General features: G+C 40.7%; 1 protein-coding gene across 1 annotated transcript; it reads right to left on the bottom strand.

Moving 5' to 3' along the window:
• Positions 1 to 651: 651 nt before the first annotated feature.
• On the bottom strand, positions 652 to 17,574 carry CHP1 (calcineurin like EF-hand protein 1). Its single transcript, XM_061462299.1, has 7 exons — positions 17,293 to 17,574; positions 12,960 to 13,032; positions 7,438 to 7,518; positions 6,056 to 6,183; positions 5,041 to 5,102; positions 3,895 to 4,017; positions 652 to 2,568 (listed from the first exon to the last, which is right to left on the bottom strand). The coding sequence occupies exons 1-7, from the start codon at positions 17,357 to 17,359 to the stop codon at positions 2,515 to 2,517; spliced, it is 588 nt and encodes a 195-aa protein (XP_061318283.1). The 5' UTR covers positions 17,360 to 17,574; the 3' UTR covers positions 652 to 2,514.
• Positions 17,575 to 17,595: the final 21 nt, after the last annotated feature.

Here is a 17,595-nt window from a genome sequence, read left to right as displayed (position 1 = left end):
CCTTTAGTCCTGGCTTTCATGAGCAAAATGCTGTATTGAATACAGTATTTTGTTTTGTACAGACCTCATGCCACACTTATCCATAAGGATAATCTTATTCCTCTTCCAGACTTTAAGCTTCACAGCTGACCTTTATCCTAAGAAGACTTAATTTCTACAAGCAAAGTACAACTGTTGTGGAAGTCTTGTTTATGTATAGCTTAGTTTTGAACAACTTTAACAAATTGAAGATCTTGACTCTAAAACTCCTATTACAGTATTTGTGTTCACCGTAAAGCACATTGGCAAGAATACCTGATGTCCAAGGTGGGGACTAGTAAGGACAGACATCACTAACATTGATATTATAAACCTTTTAATTAGAACAACGCTACAACACTGTGGAGAGGGGAAAAAAGAAAGCCTAGTTTGGAACCATGCAGAGGTGTAAAGCTCCCATTGTTACACGATCCACAGTGCAGTAGTATGGGTGTGTGACCTCTCTTCTTGGGCTCATGTTTTGCGCTAGCTTCCTCCACTCTACCAGGCAAACAAAGGATCATTAATACTCTGAAAATAAGCTCATTGATAAGAAATTGATTTGTAAGGCCTGCTAGCACCACTCTACTGGTATTTAACTTCTCTAATCATTAAAGGATAGTTGGGGGGGAATAGGGTTTATACAGTGGAAGGTTTATTTATGGATTGATAAATACAGTTTCCAGTCTCACTGGGACAATAAGGCACAACTGTAGGTTACTACTATATAGCCAGAAGAGAGCAACACCTATTGTTAAGCAAATAACAAAGCCTAAAAACACTTAGCTTTTCAATCTTTTCACACTGTTAATTCCTATTTTACATGACACTGTTATAAAACTATAATGTTCCTCTCATACAGAAGTTTTTAATTTACATTTTTTTCCTAGAATTGTGCTGCACTCTGCTAAACAATGAAGTGCAACATTTCACTTTTCCATCCCTTAAATCAAAAAACCTTCAGACACTTGCATGTTATTCTTTAACACAAGAGATGATTAAAAAAAATGGGAAAAAAAGGAAATGCACATTTGAGAGTAGTTGGAGACTGGTAAGTATTTATAGAAATGATAACACATGACATAGAGAAGCAGTTATAACACCAATTCTTCAACAAAGAAGCTCCTGGGTTTTTTGGTTTTATTGGAAGGATCTCCCAGACTGTAGGATGCTTCAGCTGAACTGGATGAGATGATTTGCCAATATAGCCACAGAAAATTATGGTACTATTGAATCTTCAATGATCTTTAACACACTTGAACTTTTAGCACTACATTATCAGTATTAAATCATCTTACACTTGCAAAGATATTTGTGTAGAAATATATCCTAAAATATTTGGGATAAGAATATAATTTGGGAAAGAACATGTAATTTGGGAAAGAACATATTATGTATTTATGAAAGCCAGAGCTTTCATAAATACAGCCTCTACCCTCAACACAAATCTAACACACCAGGACTTCCATACTGGAAAATGTAAATAATTATTTATAGGCCACTATGATTAAAAGAAAAAAACAAAATCAAACAAAAAACAATCCAGTTCACACCATTTCCAGGGGCAGTGACAGAACTGCAAATCCAGATTTTGGCATGACTAGTTTTCTTGCATTATGTACACTGGTAAACAAGTTTACACTTCCAGAGGCAAAACAACCCTGATGGGAGGAGGGATCCTAGAGCAAAGTAACCTGGAGAGGGTACTTCATGGTCCAGTGGCTGTCAAGGACAAAACCAAGTTTCTGCATGTGCTACTAGAACAATTTAAGCAACTTAGTGCAGAATTCCTATCCCTTTTGAGGACATCACAGCCTGTCTCTGCCACAGATTCTCCTATTGTCCCTGTGAATTCATCCTACAAAGAATAAAATCTATTCACAGCACTTTAAAGTACTCTAGGCTATCATCATGCATTCAGTGCTAGTTGTACAATGAAGCCATAGAAATTGAGAAGTCCTCAAGTAAAAGGCAGACTTGGAAGAAACAAATCTGCATGTAAAGAGCCAAATGGAAAGGGGGAGGGAAGGCAGCTGTAATGTGGTATTGCTACTGGAAGCAAAAAGTGAATTGTTATCACTGCACCTAGGAATCGAGTAGATGCTTGTCTCCAAAACGTTTCAGAGGGCATTTCTGTGGCATGTTCCCATTTTCCATTCTGAGTCAGAGCTCAGAAGAATCAGTTTGTAGATTAAACAGCTGTACACAAGGAGAGGCATTTTTGCTGAAACAGTAGTGCAGGAGGAGGCAAGGGAGAAAGGATTAAAAAAAAAAACTGAAGGAAAATATTAAAAAAAAATGCTCCTTTCCAAGTTGCATGGCAGCCATTTCCCTTTTTTCCTGATGCACAGGGAATGTTCACATTGGTAAATCAGGGAGGGGCTGGAGATGTAGTGTATATGCACCAGTAGCAACGCTCTAGGTGAAGGTGCTAAGGAGAAAATGAAGTTCTACTTATTATATAGTAGGGGTAGAAAGGAACAGGCTCTCCATCCATCAGTGAAGAAATCGAATGCTCATTTTCTGCTCTACATCCACTTTCTCCAAAACCTGCAATAAAATTCAGAAACAGCTACTTAAGTTACTGTACATACTTCTCTCCTACAAGGTTTCTTACCCAAGTGTAGAGGAAGTGGGCAGGAACGTGGGATGTCTTCAATTTGGCATGCTAGTCTTTCATCTACAGACTGCCGTTTTTCATTCTGGACTAAGGTTATTCCAAGGAAAGAAACTTCAGCCATTAAAGCTGGACAAAGGCTTCAACCAACATGTAACTAATGCAGTTTCAGTCTGCCAAAAGCCCAGGAAGGCTTGGATTCCCAAAATTAGATTGTGTGGGAATGCACAGGCAGGAAACAGAATGAAGAATGGAGCAGAGGAAAGGGCATGAGCAGTCAATGAAGAGCTAAAATCAAGAGCACAGCATCACTAACACAGATAATTGTAAAACTGAGCTGACAACTTCATTCGCTGAATTGCTATTAACACTGAGGTACAAAGACAGCCTGCTCCAGGCTGTTTCAGGCATTAGACTTCACTGTTCCAAGATTAGAGTAACTTAAATTTGAAAAGACCTCTTGAGGTTTTTTAATCCAACTCCCTCAACTCTTATGTAAAGCAGAACCAGCTAGATCAGGCTGCTCTGGGCCTTGTTCAGTTAAGTCAAGTTTCTCCAGGAAGGAGATTCTGTATCTTCAGAAGCTATGATCATCCTCTTGGTAAAGTCTTCCTCTTGGCTAACCAGAATTTCCTACCTTGCAACTTGTTTCTGATGCCTCTTGTCCACCTCCAGGTCTGGTTCCTCTTGTCAATGCCATCCCATTAGGTAGTTGAAATTGTTTTGCTATAGGACAGCTTTCTCCACTGACTATATAATGGCTCCTTACTACTACCTACTTCTGACTAACAAAAGATGTAATTCAAAGGACTAAAGCTAGGAAATTGAATGCTCATATTAGCTGTTTTGCTAACAGATAAAAATCTACAAGTGAAAACTGATCAGCACAAGTAGAGCAGAACGACTGCATTGTAACTGTGCTAGTCAGGCTACTTCTGTAGAAAGAAGTGGCTGCAAAAAGTGAGAATTCTGCAGTATATTCAATCCCACAGCTTGCAAGAGCTACAGCATATGTTACCTCATGTAAGAGCATGAAGAAACACATGGACTAATTATCAGCATCCTGACAATATATTAAAAAAAAAAAAAGGGTGTCCTGATGAAGATGGGAAGAGAAAGAGCTAACAGAAAGCTTGCTTTGCCCAAATTCAGGCAGGACTATTTGAGTAACTTCCCCTCAATTTCCATTTGCGTTTAGGTCTGAATGACTTGCCCATTACTTTAGTTTCCTTTAGTCATTAACAATGTAGTTTACCAACCTTTACAAACTCTGCAAAGGAGATGGCACTATCTCCATCTTGATCAGCTTCCTGGATTGTCCTGTCAGCAATGCTGCCCAGCTGCTCATCTGAAATATTTACACCAACCATCATCCGTAATACCTGAAACATACAGAAGTCCCCAGATTACTATTTTTTTTTAACGCAAATAAAATAACCATTATTGATATAGGAACAGAAGTATTCTTAGTGCTATTTCACTTGTGTACACTGTCAAAGTAACACCCTACAAGAACAGCCCTGGAGGACTTTCATGGAAATCATTTCTCCTTTGTACATCACTGCTTTCAGGAAAGACAGTTTCCTTTTGTAGCCATCTTTGAAAAAGAATCCTGCCTTTTCACTAGACAGCAGGAAGAGGCAGAGTACGAGAAAGCTTTTGGAACTAGGAATGAGGACGTTTTGTTCCAATGCTTTTGTCCATATTTTTCCCCACAAAACATACCAACATTTAATCAAGTATCTGCTGTTTGAGATACTTGCCTACAGGAAGCTTTTAAGTATCAAATGATACCTGCTGCTACTCTCTACAATTAGTATTTCCTGTGCAGACAGAGGGCAATTTCAGTCAAAAGCAAATCCTTGTCCTACAGCAGGAACCACAAATTGCCATGTCTGCTTCCCAGGATTAGTAGCATGTAATTACTCCTAGCTCAAGCCTAGTTTCATGTATATATGCAGCACTGATGAACTTTGATTACCTTTGCTGCAATTTCAAGAAGTTTTATTCTCTTGAGAGGATGCACAGAGGATCAGCAAAACGACCTAATCCACCTCGGTGACTATCCCTGTGAAGTCCTGTTAGGTTAGGAGGTAGTTCTTAAGGGGCTTAGTGTATTTGTTGGATATTTAGATATCATTTCCAATAGGATCTGCTTAGCCCAACGCTCTGGTTTAAACGTGAGTCTAGCGTTCCCAGTCTGAAAGACCAGCATAGGCTACCAAATGAGATTAATTGCTTATCTCTGGTTTAAAGCTTTAGATAGGGTATGAGACTTTAGTCACCAAAGTCCTTCAGGAGTTCTTTTGAGAAGATGGTTGGAAATCCACATTCATTCAGAATGAAGAGAGTAATCATACAGAAGGTTAGGGTGGAGTCATTCAAAGCAGCCCTGTGCTATTTACCTGAAGAAGCTCATCCCTGGAAATCTTGTCATCTTTATCTAGATCATATAACCGAAAAGCAACTACAGGGAAGAAAAGAATGAGCAGTTTAATTCAAGTGCTATTATTTTTCTTGTAACAACAGATTTATATACATAAAAGTGCTCCTAAGTTATTTTAGGAGAATTAGCTTAGAACTTCAATTCCCCATAAAAATTCATTTTCAGTTCCATAAAAGTGTTATTACTGCATTCAGGAATAAAATTATTGCCAAGAAATGAAAAAACTTAGTGAAGTGCTCAGTAAGAATACTTTCAGAAGCACTCTGCTTGCAGAGGTATTTCTTCAAAGCCCCAAGTCATGGAAGTATAATTACCACTAAGATACCTTCAGAACTTTAACCTCAGAGCCAACCACTTATACATTACCATTAATTCTCTTTGACTATATTCTGCATGAGATAAGACAGAAATTTTAAGTGCTCTGAGGACTGTTGCCAACTTTGATTAGTGAGCAAGAGCAGTCTGCTCATATACTGTAGGCAGTCATCCAAACAGTAAAGAAAGTACTCAGCTGAAGGTAAGGAAAAAGCCTTGTATTATATGGAAGACTGGAGAAAATGGCAGAAAAGACCATTCACATAAGGGATAGTGCTTCTAAATCTCAAATAACTTTGCATGCAAGCCATTTAATCATGTTAAAACTTAAACAGGGGAAGTTTAAATTGGATATAAGGAAGAAGTTCTTTACTGGTGAGGCACTGGAATGGGTTGCCCAGGTAAGTTGTGAATGCTCCATCCCTGGCGATGTTCAAGGCCAGGTTGGACAGAGCCTTGGGTGACATGGTTTAGTGGGTGGTGTCCCATGGCAGGGGGGTTGGAACTGGATGATCTTAAGGTCCTTTCCAACCCTAACTATTCTATGATTCTATATCCTTCCACAGCAAACAGCTGCACAGAAGACTCCAAGCCCCTTTACTTCCTTCACAGAAAAAAGGAAAAATAATTGCTCCTATAGGAAGGTTCACGTTTCTTACAGTGGAGCTTGTTACTTCGGCTGTTCAGTGGTTCTGGTCCATTCTGGTCTTTGCTCTTTTCATTATCTTCTATGGGTCGAAAGTGAGCTAGTGTCCTCATGAATCCACGGAAATTCACCTGGTCCTCTCTGCATAAGCATTATAGCAGGTCAGTTTTAGCATAGCTTATATGGGTTCTGTATTTCAGTAGAGAGTATGAATGTCTAAAGCATCAAGACCATGCAGACTCTTCCACTCCCACTCTCCCAGGGTTTGGCTGCCTATGCTCAAACCCAGCTCTGATACAGTGCAGTTCCAACCTGGGATCACGCTGTTATGAAGTATGATGTACAAAAGAAAGAAGCTGTGAGAAGTCTTGTTGAGGACTCCCCAGTCCCTGCCTGCAAGCTCCGTTTAAGCTCAAGCCCTCACCTTTGGCCCTTGCCCAAGCTATCCTGCAGCTGTGCCCAAGTCCGTCAGTATATCTTGCTGATCTGAACCCCTATTCTCTGGATTGACCTGTCAACTTGTTTGGCAACCACTGGACTGTTGGCTGACCTGACAAGGCACTGCAGCTACTCTGCTTTTCTTGCTCAGGTGCTGTGCCCTTTGTTATTAAGTACATTGTCCCTGCCAGCTTTATTGTCACACTTGGTTTATGTCTGTGGGGTAGCCATTGCTCACTGCTCTGACAAACAGCTCTTTTCTCTAACACTGTGGGAACCACCTATCTAACTGCTTTCCATGACTCCTGCTTTCTATTCAGGAAGGTCTGCTTGGTATTAGCTTATATTATGACTTGATTAGTCACACTCCAATCTTCATGAATCAGTAATGGCAAATGTGTTCAAGAACAGGAGCAGATTGCATAGAACAATCTAGAGTGGTAAAATAGAGAGAGTACTGCAAATTTGATAATCTCTTCAGATTTGTGTTAGAAGTGCCATAAGCTAGGCCTTAAATGTTATCAAAAACTGAAAACAAAAAAGCTGATCTAATAACAAAGGTATACTTTGAGGCTAAAAGGTGAAAAATGAAACTCAATAGTAATTGCAATACTACTTAGCATAAAATAGCACTGCTATAAGTCCGCTTTAAGAACCAAAGTAAATATATGCTCTTTACTTGCTTTCTAAGTGTTTAGCAGCACAGCAAGAGCAGAAAACTGACATGAAGCCCGAGTTCGTCATCTAACAAAGCACACAGAAGTCTTGTAAGGTTGGTGTTTCTCATTACAGAATACAAACATGCTGAGGAAACAATATACCCACACATATTTCATGACAAGTTTGAGGTGTTCAGTTATTAGTAAATCCAAAATCTGTGCTTTAATTATCAGCATTTTGGTCCCATTGGAACTTCTGATGAACTACACATTTTGTGCCTGTTCTGTTGGAACTCACCCTTCTGGAAAGAAGGCATTGATAATTCTGTCTCCCAGTGGATTGATGGCAAGTTCTGGAATCCGCTGGAAGTCTTCCCGGCTGAGTAAAGCAAGAAACACAAGATGACTGCATTAAGCTGAAGTCAGAGCAGAAAAAGTTCCTTGAAGAGAATTCACAGTAAAACATCCACTGGGCAATATTGTCACAGCCAGACACTTAGTGGGTTTTAAGGTGTAGCTCTTTAAAGCACATTTTCTCTACAACTAATGGCACACAAGACAATGTCAAGGCTGTATTACATTACAGACCACCAGTGCTCATTTACCACATTAACAGTGCTTCTCAGATGTTAATTGTGCTAGAAACCTTCCTGTAAGATGCCAACTAGTCTGCACCTTAAAGAAAGCTTATGAAATGGCTTTGAAGGAAACTATGGCTTCAAAATGAAAATAATATATATTTTAATAATTATTTTGGTACTGAATCATTTGAGTTTGAGTTTGCATTGTCCAGACTACCCTGGTCCAGAGCCTGGGACACCATACGCCTCCAAACATACCACAGGTGATTTGCATATTCTAATACAAATTCTCATTTATGGACAACTTTATACCTTATTAAAAGTGCCAAATTTCAGATTTTAGATTCAACCAAGCAGCACTCCTATTTTAAAGTAGAAAATTTAGATTGAACAGGGGCCTGTACACCAGATGTAACTTCACCAGTACATTGCAAATACTCAATACTTATGCCAGCCATTCCCTTCTCTGCTCATGATTGTATGTAAACAGTGCAGTATAAGCACAGCTATGATTACATTCTTATAGCTTTTTCTGATCTAGATGTTGTCATGAGCTGTACTGATGTCAACACATTTTAGATCACTATGACATGAACATGGGGTTCATTCTATTCCTAGGATTGCCCTAATTTTTCTTTTATTTCAACCTAATAGAATGTCACTAGCAGGAAAGTGAGACAACCTTGGTGTGACCAAAACAGATGTACCAAGTGTGTCTTGGTGAATACTGTGGTCAACATGTTTGGGTCCATCCCCCCTCCTTTGTCTTTTCCATGACAGAGCACACCAATCTATCAGTCAGTACAAGATGTACTCCATAATAATTTATATTTTTAATTGCAAACATAGCAGCAATGGGGTGAGCCTGTAAAAATCCCAAACAACTCTGTCTGGATGCGTAACTTGACATTTCCTGCCCAATCTCCTGAAATATCAGCAATTGCCTTCAAGTCAAATATAGCCCTGCTGGTTTTAAAGTTTGGGTCAAAGTCTCAAACTTGGTTACCAAATGCCTGCTACTTTTGAAAACACATGAATTGGCAACAAGGTTTGATGCATGATGTCATTACACCAAAAAACTGGCAAAGTGAACACAAAACAGGTTTTGCTATTACTTTGAGTATACTGGTCTTTTGTAATGCTGTCATCTTAAAACACAGGGGAAAAGAAGGAATTGGAAAACCCGATTACCAGTCTGGGCTGGGAAAGGCAAAGAAGCAAGATGTTCTAGTTTTAAATGCATTCTAAAGCACACCTTGCACCCAGTCACACCACAGTGCTGCTGAGAGTCCCAATTATGATAAATCTGTTGCAACATGGGTAAACTGTTTGACCTCTAACAGAGTGACCTGACTGTGCGTTTATGCTATTCCAGCAAACTTCTGCTCTGAACAGGCCTGAATTATTTGTAATAGGCAAAGTTACCATCTGTATAACAAGATCAACTTGTTACCAGACCCTTCAGGACTGCTGCATTTTAAGCTATAGCTGAAAGGCAAAATATGCATTAGCCATTTAGGCAGAAGATGCAGTGATGTGGAAAGCCTGTGTCCTAGTAACAATATTTTACCAACAAGAGCTCAGCATCAATGCTAACATTTACAAGCTAAAAGCAGCAGCTGCCCTCTCTGTCATTTAAAGCAAAATCCTAATGCTTCAGAAGTTTTTACTTGCATATCACTACTTTTTGATATACAGCCTCAATTTACACTTGGCATTTCAGCCTCCGGTTATTCTGCTTTCTAACAGGAGATTAACAATTAACCACAACCAATTCCCCAGGTTTCAAATCTATTTGTCTTGTCATTATCAGGATTGCAGTAGACCATTTTTGCTTATTAAGAGCACATTACTGAGCAAGCGTTGTAATTGGAATAGCTGTAACAGCCATAAAAGTAAATGAATGCATGAGGCAAGTTATTCTGTACTTTATAAACTAAGGATTCCTGCAGTCATTAGGGACCGACTTCACCTGGCTGAGGCTGGAGTTACAGGAAATGAGATGCCCTCTATTTCTTCCTTTCCTTGCTCACGTACCTTTCCAGGAATCCAGCTTCTATTAAATCCTTGCCTAAATGTAACATGCAGAGCAACCTTAACTACATGCTATCATTATGCTGGCAAACCACCCAATATATACATGTCAGTGCATTCATATTTAGACATACTTTGCAGTAAGGAATTTGTACATTCTAAGACAGGCAAGTATTTCTAAGCATGAATATATCCTCTAAAGCATACAGCAGATCCCTACTGTAAAAGTAGCTCTGCCTCACCCCAAAGACTGCAAGAAACCTACTAGACTCTTCTTCCAGTACTTCTGGTTGTTCATCCTTTTTACTTCTAAATAGTAAGAGAGTACTCTTCCCTCAAAAGGGAAGAGAAGGGTAGGGCTACCTAGAGCTAAGGGAAAGTAAAGCAATGGAAAGAAGACAAACGATATGCAAAACAGAAGTGCTAGAAGAAAGGAATGGAAGTACACACTACTCCAGTACCTTAACATTTTATGATCCAAACGCCTTCTTCAGAAGAGTGGTACACATTTGAAGATTTACTTCATGCCATAAAGAACCACCTACCACTTCTTTTCCTGATCAGTCACATGAGTGACTTCTGTCATGTCTGATCTGTAAGTCAAAGGTGTAAGTCATCCCTACAGAAACAGTTGTTCTTGCTCACAGGAAACAAACAGAAGACATGCCTTCCAAACTGTTTGCTGCTAGTAAGCAAGTGGTAACTTCATCTCACTTGCCTCAGAGTAGCACGTTCTCTTTGATCAGTATTTCAGAAACCAACATTTACAATTTTCCAAGCTACAGCTCTTAATCTGCCATCATTGTTTTTTTCAGGAAGTAGTTTTCTATTACTTAAACTTCATGGTTTCCACATATTGTGGGTGCTGGGCCAGGTTTCAAAACTTGAATGCCACTGTCAGGCATGTTTGAGAACAGGCTATACTTGGAGGCCAAGACTGCAAGTTAAGGGATCACAATTTGCAGTTACTGGGATTTTCCAAACAAACTTCATTTCCTTTCCCAAGTACCACGTGATTATCAACAATAGAAGTCCAGCTTCTCATCCATAACACTATGAAACTAAGCATTGTGCAACAGACATTCACAGCATATTTAATTAATTACTCCTCTTACGTAAACCAAGTACAATCACTTTGAAGGTTACACAAACTTTATGGGCTCAATAGGCAAGTTTAAAGTTGGAGACAAGAGTTGAGGAAGAATGTGTGCTAGGTTCAAGACTAGTGTGGCAGCTATCATCAGTGAAGACTAAACCCACATACAGAGTTTGAAGAGGCTGTTAGTGCTCTTTTTCAAGTAATATAATAGTGAGACATAAATAGTATTAACCTTACCTACAGTATCATCAGCTGATCTGTATGTCACAATTGCCAATTAGCCAATGCTACAGTTTCCATGATACACTGGCTTTGGTGACAGTGTGGTCTTAAGGAGTTCCTGCCCATCCCACTCCAATTGTTTCCACACCCACAATCGATTTTGTCATCCCTTCAGCTATGTAGTCCAGACATTTACAGCACAGCCACAGTCCCAGTCACTGGAGCCAGTCAGCTTAAAAATACTTAAAAAGCACTACACAAGCCAAAAGGGGAGAGAGAGTATTTTTAACCAGCAATACTCAGTAGTCCTGTTTACAGCACAATTCCACAACCAGTTACTTAAATGTTAACTGAGAAGTTAGCAATTTGTGGCACCAGAAGGAGCTGCGTATTTCCTTCAGGAAAGGAAATTACAGTAGATCAGTAGTCCTGCCAAAACCAGTGTATCTTACAACTTGTCACCTTCACTTGCTAAGCAGTGATTGTCGCTTTACACATAAGTCTAGCTTTTATAGGTTTATAGTGCATCCTACAATCACATTCAAAACCCCAGGCAACCCCTGAATCTATGTTTACTGGTTTAAGACTGGAATAGAGTTGCTATGAAAAAAATTAACTCTATTCCAGCCAGACCTCTTACACTATGCTGCAAAGTCCCCTTCCCCTTCCTCCAGCTTCCCTGTGCACTGGTTCTGTAGTAGTTTTGGCAAGTTTTCAATGTTGTAGGTTAGTTTCCAAAGATAAGCCTTGAATACCACCACCAACATGGAAAAGCAACAGATTTTCAGAGTCAGCATGGTCTTAGAACAACTATCTTGGTTGCAAAATTGCTCCCTGGTGCAGTCACTGACAGCTCTAATTTCTCATATTTCCATAGTACTACGCAATCCATAGGCAACATCACAAGAGAAGACTAGTAAGCAATTTAATACAATCAGAATTCATAATTAGTTCATTTAATAAAGAGTAAGGCAATATCAACACACAATACAATAACCAGAGTGGGAAAGGCTAGAGAACAAAGACCACAGGTAGAGACATATTTTAACAGGCAATCATCCCACTAGTTTACCCTTCAGTTGAGAATATTCCTTCCAGCAGAGTCAGTCTGAAGTGAAAAATGTTTTGCAGGAAAAGTTTAAGCCTCATCTTTGTTTAATTGATTAAGCTGTAAGAAACCAGTTAACTTGTGTAGTTTTCAAACTGTACACAAAAGACAATTACTTCAAAGGCCTTGGAATATCCTACACTACTATTTTAAAGAATAAAACATCTATTTGCTTATTCACAGTGACTTGGTCCCAGCTCCAGCTCTTTTTATTTTTGAGCATACTAATAGACATGGGCATTTAACAAGAGGTGTAAAGTTAACAACAGTAAATGGCTTGCAGATCAAAGTAGTGTTAAAGGACACTGGGTATCCAAAACAATTTAAGAGCCCATGCTCCCAAAAATATAAATGATCTTTTTATATGAAAGCCAGGATGAAGATGATATGGTGGAATCATAATAATTATTAGAAGCAACATATAAAGAAAGGTAAGAAATAACGATCTAAAATGTGGTTTAACATTCTGAACTTCTGTTAATTCCTTGAATACATAATCTGACCTTTCTTGTATTAACGGCTACAAACTTTCAGTACTACAGCAAAGACAATTGGTATTTAGGGCACCTAAGTTCAACAATCAGATTTCTCTTGACCTTTCATAAAAGAGAACAAATGTGAACATCCATCTAGACAGTAGGTATGAAAGAATCTGTTATAACAGCCTCACTGATTCACTCTATGAGGAAAACATGCAGGCATCCTGCAACGGCAAAGCCACCATTACAGACATGTAATATGTCAGTGCAAGGACAGCTGAATTGGTAGATACCCACCTAAGAGTGCCATTTTCTCCTTTGTCAAGGCTGGTGAAGCGACTGTACAAGCGCGTGATTTGACTGTGGGAGACTGAAGGAGGAAAAAAAAAAGAAAGAAATACAAATTAGCATGGCAATGATTCCTCATTAGAACAATTCCTCAATCAGATCTCATTACACTGAGCCACTGTTGCCAGAAGTTGCATTCAAAAACAGATCACACAAAACAAGTTCTATTGGAAGCACACTGCAATCAGCAGAGTAGTGACTTTATAAGCTGTAAATTGCGTCTTAGTATTCAAAAATCCACAAATAAGCCTAAAAATTTGTCTAACTTTGCCTTCTACCCATTTATATTTTTGGTCTCCAACATCCCTTGGTTATCTGAGTCAGTAACAGCAATTACTGATTACAAAAAGAAAAGGTGTTTGAGTCACAGTTCCACTCTGTTTCCCTTAATTCTTCTAGGGCTAGAAATAATATGGACACAGCCTCCACTGATGACCTCTACATCATTCATGACACTGCAGGCCTCTCCTATAGTATTTTTCCTTCTCTCACTTATCTCTACTCCAGCTGTCTTATTTCTACTCCAGTTGTCTTTTTCCACCTAAAGATGGAAAGTGTACTCAGTTTTCTTGCATACAGTAAGCGGTCAGAGAGCCTGTACACCTGATCACTCTTCCTCCTTGAGTGGACTGCCTGAATCTAAGCAGTTTGCTCATTTGGGGGTTCAGTAAAGTAATTTGCAAGCTTCTAAAACTTTGAGTTAAAAATTAAAAAGCCTGTTTCTGAAGAAGTTTGGGAAGGAGTTAGGCCACAAAGAAAGCAGGAAGTTATTGCAGACCTAAGTTTGCAATCTGAACACAAATTTCAAAGCCAGTATTAAATTTAGCATAATGCTGTCAACATTACCAAGATATTAGGCAACCCAAGATACAAGATATCTAGATCATTAGATCAATCCATGATGGGAGCAGGTTAAACGTATCTAGAACATGAATGCCTTTTAACACTGAAAGAATGCCCTGCAGAAGAACTTGGCTTTTCAGAGCCTCTTTGGATGAAGTTAATAAGACTGAACTGAATGTTAATGTTTACTCAGTGAAGATGTGATTTTTCTACAATGTTAAACTAGGAGCTTGTGCCATTTGCAGATTCAATTGTTTTAAAAGCCTTCACCAGCACATGTACAATACTTGGTAAAATTTATATGGGAACAGGTTGCACAGCAGTCGTCTCATCTGTGAGAACTGAGGCATTTTATTAGGTTCTCTTTTTTCCCCAGGTTTGTTCTTTTTCCAGCCTATTTATTTAGGTTCAACCATCCCCTCCTTTAGGGTGACCTGCTAGCAACTGTGTGGGGCTTTTTTTCCTCTTCCCTTGTCTCCTCTGCAACTTTCACTCTTTGCACAAGGCTGGGCAATTTGATTAGTTCCACCTAAGCCAACACACCACAATTTCAAGTTAAGAAACACACTAAACAGCAGGCACCAGTATTTTAAAGACTTCTGCACTTCTAATTAAGTATTTTAGATATGATATGCCATAACAACAACTGATGGTGAAAACAGAATAGCCTGGAGTAAGAAGCCCTGTGCTCCCAAGTTCTTCCTGGAACCAGCGAGGGCGATGAAAATTCTACTTAGGTACCATTTCCAAACTAATGTCAGCAACTCCATTTCTGTAACACCTCCATAACAGCTAGTATGTGATAAATAGTATGTAACTCTTGACAGAAGAGGAAATGCCTTTGTTTATCTCATACTAGACAAAAAGCACATCATCGCTATAAAGAAAGGAAGATGATTCAGGTCCCTCACTGTATTCTTTCACAATTTCCTTTTTGGCTCTCATCTCTCATGAAAGCTGCATCACAAGACACTTTTCAGAGCCTTCTCATACAAAATAAAGACTTTGTCATTCCTTGACAATCATAGGAGGAAAAAAAAACCCCTGCAATTTATGACAGCTTCTTAAAAATCAAAGGCTCAAAGATAACTGAAACATGATTTTACCTGTACTGCTACCCCACCAAGGTCCCTTCTATTCAATCAAATTGCTTAAGTGTTCAGTACTTCATACTTACCCCAGATGAACTGATGGAATCATGTTTCACAGTAAGGAGGCCAAAAAAAAAAAAGAACCCTTAGGAACAACATGGGTTCAGGATGGACATGTACTGCCAGTTTGTTTCATATCTAAGTCCCTTTCTCAAACTCTTTAGTAGGTAATGTATCATCAGCATCAAGTTTCTAACAAACCACAAGATATTCCAGTCAATAACACTAACTTGGCATTCTCCCCAGGAACTTTGCTCCAGATAAACCAGCATCCTGGGGTTTTCCCCCTACCTTGTACCTTGCATAAATATTTGCACCCATGTGAAGTGTATAACAGTGCTAAGAGCTTGGTGGAATTTTCCATCTACCTAGAGAAGTATAAGAGGCAGAGGAAAATCACATTCTTAAACTCTGGTTACAGGTTGGAGGAAAAAAAATATGTGTTTGATAAAGTCAGAGACAACAAGCATGACTCAGGTTAGCAATGCTTGATTAACAAAGTGATATGACTTACAAAATTGAGTAGTACAAAATACAGGCAACAAAGCTGAAGCCCAACTCATTACAATGTTAAGCTCCCCACTTTGAAGACATAAGAGGCCAACTAGAGCTGAGTGGTTTTATTGCTTAGAATACCTATACAGCCATCTCAGTGGTATTTATTTAACTACCATGCAAGTAAAACTCTAGGAATGAAACACCACTTACAATGAATCAACTATTGGCACAAGGCAAAGACTGAAGCCTTTTGGAAGAACATTCCAAATGTGGGGGTTGGTTCTTAAAGTCTATTTCTAAATGAGGGGATGCTACCTTTATGTTTAAAGAAATAAAAAAAACCTGCAACCACCAAACAGTGAGTTCTTGCTGGATAAGCATACTTGGATATTACTACTTGTTTATCACAGCCTTCCTGGAGAAGGTTCCCTTGACAGATGGAAAAAGGATCATGGAAGCTATGTTAACTGGCTCAGCTATCCATTACATTAGCCAGTACTGTCTTCATTTTCTTCCACTCCTTTTCTGTAGCCACTTGTTTTCCTGACACAAATAAACTATCACCTAAAAGGAATACATAATGCCATTTCTGTTTCAAAGAAAACTGACGGTGTTTTCATGTAGCAAGAGCAAATAAAAAAGCGTAAGCAGGAAAAAAGTTTCACTAGGAAGACCTTATTTACCTGAGAGGGGAGGGACACAGCAGAACGACACATATGATTTATGACCTCCCTTCGCCAACCAGTTAGGAGGACACCCTCCATTTATTATCATTCAGTATTTGCTAATACTCTCCGAGAGGCAACCGTTCTATCGGGCAAATTAACGACACTGATTTTCTAAAGTACTTTATATTTACTGAGAACAACTCGATCAGAAACTACAAGGTAAAGTAGCTATATATTGCAGTCCTGATTCAATCATGCTCTCCCAGTTGTTGACTCGCACAGGGATTCTCACTTCTTTCACAAGCTGCGTTACCTCCTTTATGCTTTAAATGCCACTCAGCATTCATTCTGAACACCCTTAAGGTAACTTTCGTGACAACCTATGAAACAAATAGCATTTGGAAAAAAAGCACTATACCATGAGAGACTTTTCGGGCTAAAAGCAGCTGCTGGAGAGAAACTCCAGCACCAGAAACTGAGAACTCTTCAAACCCCCAACGACTTAAGTCTCACCGAACGCAACACTGCGGACACCAGGAGCACCTCTTCTCGCCCTCCCCACCCGGATCTCGCTGCCGTTGAGCAATCGAACACACAGCGATGGCTCCCTCTCCCCTACAGCTCCAAGCACATCTAGAACCCAAAGGGACTCGCAGATCCCGGCGGTCTGGGTGACAGCAGCTTTCGCGTTCTACTGCGCCAAGCAACACCAGCCTCCGCAGGTAGCCCTACCGTGTCCAGCCCAGCCAAGGGGCACCCTAAACGACAACAGTAGTATTTACAGCTAGCGGCCGCTGCCAACCGAGCGGCAGACTGGAGGAGCTGCCCTCCTGTCAGCCCCCGAGGGCCGCTCCTGCGCGGCCACCAGGCGAACCAAGAGCCGCTTCCCAGCTTCCGCAGGCCTACAAGACATGCCCGTCTGCAGTAGCAGGGGGCAGCCAGGCACCGGCCCGAGGCCAGCTGGGACCAGGCACTGCCCAGCCAGGAGAGCAGCGACTACGCTCGCCTTCCCCGCCGCCGAGCGCCGACCGCCCCGGGCAGGGCTCGGCGCGCAGCCGCGACGGGGCGGACAGACAGCTCCAGGCGCCCAGCCCCCACCGCACCTCCCGGCCCTACACTCACAGCCCGTCTCCTTCTTGATCTCCTCGATCTCCTCGTCTCGCAGCAGCGTGGACGCCCGGGAACCCATCACCGCCGCTGAGCCCCAGGGGAAGGGAAGGGCCAAGCTCCGCAGCGGGCAGTTACGTAGCCGAACAGCGACAGCGATACCACAGCCACCCCAGCACGGGCCCCGCCGCTGCCGCCCAGCCGTACTGAGGCGGAAGGGGAGCCCGCACGGACTCTTATTGCCCCGCCCGCCGCGTCCAGCCGGGCCCGGCCCGGCCCGGCCCTCGCTGCCCGCCTCACCCCGCCCCTCCGCCGGCC

Source organism: Pezoporus flaviventris, unplaced genomic scaffold, assembly GCF_033815535.1.
Source record: "Pezoporus flaviventris isolate CSIRO_AGI_PZ_B2104156 unplaced genomic scaffold, CSIRO_AGI_Pfla_v1 ptg000035l, whole genome shotgun sequence".
NCBI classification, from domain to species: Eukaryota; Metazoa; Chordata; class Aves; order Psittaciformes; family Psittacidae; genus Pezoporus; species Pezoporus flaviventris.
This window is presented reverse-complemented; position numbering and strand designations above follow the sequence as displayed.

Bases quoted from the DNA above. Each gene is read 5' to 3' on its own strand.
- CHP1 (XM_061462299.1), bottom strand. From the start codon at position 17,359: ATGGGTTCCCGGGCGTCCACGCTGCTGCGAGACGAGGAGATCGAGGAG. The intron at 13,033-17,292 runs GTGAGTGTAGGG...TTCCTCCTTCAG, and splicing joins GATCAAGAAGGAGACGGGCT to TCTCCCACAGTCAAATCACG. The intron at 2,569-3,894 runs GTTGGTAAACTA...ATTTTATTGCAG, and splicing joins CCTTTGCAGAGTTTGTAAAG to GTTTTGGAGAAAGTGGATGT.